The sequence below is a fragment of the Austrofundulus limnaeus genome, unplaced genomic scaffold, assembly GCF_001266775.1.
Source record: "Austrofundulus limnaeus strain Quisiro unplaced genomic scaffold, Austrofundulus_limnaeus-1.0 Scaffold1128, whole genome shotgun sequence".
Taxonomy (NCBI): Eukaryota; Metazoa; Chordata; class Actinopteri; order Cyprinodontiformes; family Rivulidae; genus Austrofundulus; species Austrofundulus limnaeus.
This window is the reverse complement of record NW_013953530.1, coordinates 7,551-10,149: the sequence shown is the minus strand read 5'-3', so window position 1 is coordinate 10,149 and position 2,599 is coordinate 7,551. Positions and strand designations below refer to the sequence as shown.

The 2,599-nt window shown below is 37.3% G+C and overlaps 1 protein-coding gene across 1 annotated transcript in view; it reads left to right on the top strand.

Annotated features, from left to right (window-relative positions):
* LOC106534269 (mixed lineage kinase domain like pseudokinase) overlaps positions 1-1,757 on the top strand; it is a 27,300-nt gene extending 25,543 nt beyond the window's left edge. The window contains exons 9-10 of the mRNA XM_014030848.1: positions 884-1,024; positions 1,201-1,757. Of these exons, the coding sequence (XP_013886302.1) occupies positions 884-1,024; positions 1,201-1,250 (191 nt within the window). The 3' untranslated portion in view covers positions 1,251-1,757. The remainder of the gene's footprint in view (positions 1-883; positions 1,025-1,200) is intronic.
* Positions 1,758-2,599: the final 842 nt, after the last annotated feature.

Below are 2,599 nucleotides of genomic sequence, written 5' to 3'. Positions count from 1 at the left end.
ACCTAAACTTAACCATTAAACCCGATCCCTCATGTTAACCTCAGACACCCGCCCCAAAGCCCCCTGGTGGCGCAACCCGGAAAAGCCGTGGGCGTCAAGGASTRACRNGAGGGGGGTACCTTCTGCGTCCAAATAAGACGCAGAGGGAACCTTATCTTAAACGTCAATATGTGACGAGTTGGGAGTGAGAATGTGTAGTATATGTACATACATATGTTTAGTTGCTGGGTGTTTGTTTTCTTCATTTTCTGATGGTCAGATGTCAGGTGTGTTGTCTTGTGTGTTATTGGTGTACATTTCACATGCTGTTGAATTTCTATCAGTTTCTCTCTTTACAGTTCTTACATTTCTCTTCTTTTTCTTTTTCTTCTTTACTATAGTATTTAAAAAGTCACTGATGATGAAGAAATTAAGAAACTAACATTCAGTTCTGTTTTCTACTGAAGTGGCTTAAAAAATTAAAACATAAAAAAAGTTAAGACAAATGCTAAACGGCTCAGCAAATAAAAGTTAGTCCCACTATCGGCACGTTAGCAGATGAGCAGAATTGTGCCCACTGCTGAAAGTGATGGGTATTATTATTATTTTATGTGACCACACAATGACCAAGTTTGTGCTCTACTTTCGACCTATCACACATGAGACACACCCGGGTGGAGCAGCAGGCAGCTGGTTAAATACCCAGGGAGCAGTTAGGGAATAAAGTAGGTGCTTTGATTAAGGACACTGCGACATTATAAGCATGACATGGAATGAAACCTGCAACGTTCTGGTTCCAGGTTGGCACATTTTAACAGAAACAAACACAGACATCCCAGTGCAGCTAAAATATGCATTTGTAGACTTTATGGATTTTATTAAAGTTTTCTCTCCCTTCTTCCAGGCTGTACAGATAATGACCTTCTTAAGAAAGTGTGTATGGAGAAATATCAAGAGCCCCTTCTGCCTGACTGCCCTGAAGCCCTGGGGCAGCTGATCAGCACCTGCAGGGCCTTCGACAGTGCCCAAAGACCAACAGCTGGAGGTACACAACCATTTTCATCCCTGTGTTTACAGCTAGTTGGAGCCACACTCATAGTTTTATAAAAAAAGTTTCAATTTTAAACATGACAGGCAAAGAATATCTCTTTTCAGTAAAGTAAATTTTAGCCTTAATTTTTACTTCTTGTTTAAAAATGTTATGATCTTTGTCCTCTGCAGTGTTGGTGGATGAACTTCGCAGTGTGGTGGTGCAGTTAGAGCAGCAGTGAAACTTCTGCTTTTCTGCTGGTTGGAATTGTCTTCAGAGAAAAATCCTTACGTTTGTTGTGGCATTAAACATCATTCTTTTCTCACTCTCAGGACTAAAAGGAAAACAACTTCTGTTTATGGTGGATAAAAACAATAATGCCAGTAACCAAATGTTTGACACAATAATCTTTTTCTTCTCACAGGAGAAGCAGTTTTTGTCTTTGCAATATGGAATTTTAGGAAGATTACAGCGGTAACACATGAGCATTTACCTTTTATATAAAATGTTTTATATTATATGTTTAAGACAAAAAAGAGCTTTATCAAACTTGGACATGTTGAGGAGCACACTCTGACCTGTCTTCTCATGTATGACTAAAGTGGGTGTGACCAATGAGCAAAAAGAAATACTTTTTTTTTCATTAAAACAAAAAAAAAATCTCTAGAAAACAGATGTTTGTCTTACTAAGCTACATTTTTTTTCCTTTTGATTGTACAAAATACTTTTGAGGATGATGCTCCTGATGAGGCACTGAAGGAGGAACTGTGGAAATTGCAACCATGGAGGATCAGTTTGTTTCATACAAGAACAAAAGGTTTAACATCTGCAGTAAGTAAGTAAGTAAGTAAGTAAGTAAGTAAGTAAGTAAGTAAGTAAGTAAGTAAGTAAGTTTTACCAAGTGAACGGAAACTCTGAGCAATTACGTTTTTTAGAGAAACACATCGTTTCTTGTACTTTCATCCAGTTTATAATTTTTTTTTTTTACATTTTAGTAAACCTTTGCATTCAAACAGGTCCAACGCAAGAAGTGAATGTAAAGATTTTCAGTAAAGATAATATTGGTCTGAGATACACTCGGAAGTATCCTTGATTTTCAAGATTTTGTGGGCCTCATTCCTTAGCCGCATGAGGAGGAGCCTTTGAATTGGGACAGCACTCAGTGCGAGGTAGTGACATGTGTGGCCAACAAATGTGTACTCATGAGGATGCAGCCCATGAATTCAGACACAGCCCAAGTGTTTGAACATGGGTGACTGGTTATATTTATACACCTTACCAAAACCGGGGATTTGTGTGCAAGCATGTTGAATAAATATGTAGCCCCTCTATGAATATTGTGGCTCCTTGATGGCCCCTTACTCAGAAAAATCAGTGTTGTATAAAGTACCACAAAGTGATACTTGAGTAAAAGTATAAGTATCTTACCAAAAAATTACTTTGGTAAAAGTTAAAGTCTCCTTTAGGAATATTACTTGAGTAAAAGTCTTAAAGTAGTTGATACTTTCTGTACTTAAGTATTAAAAGTAAAAGTATTGAATTAAAATGAGCATTTAGATTTTCTATAATGACATTTATTAGGAGGTGACC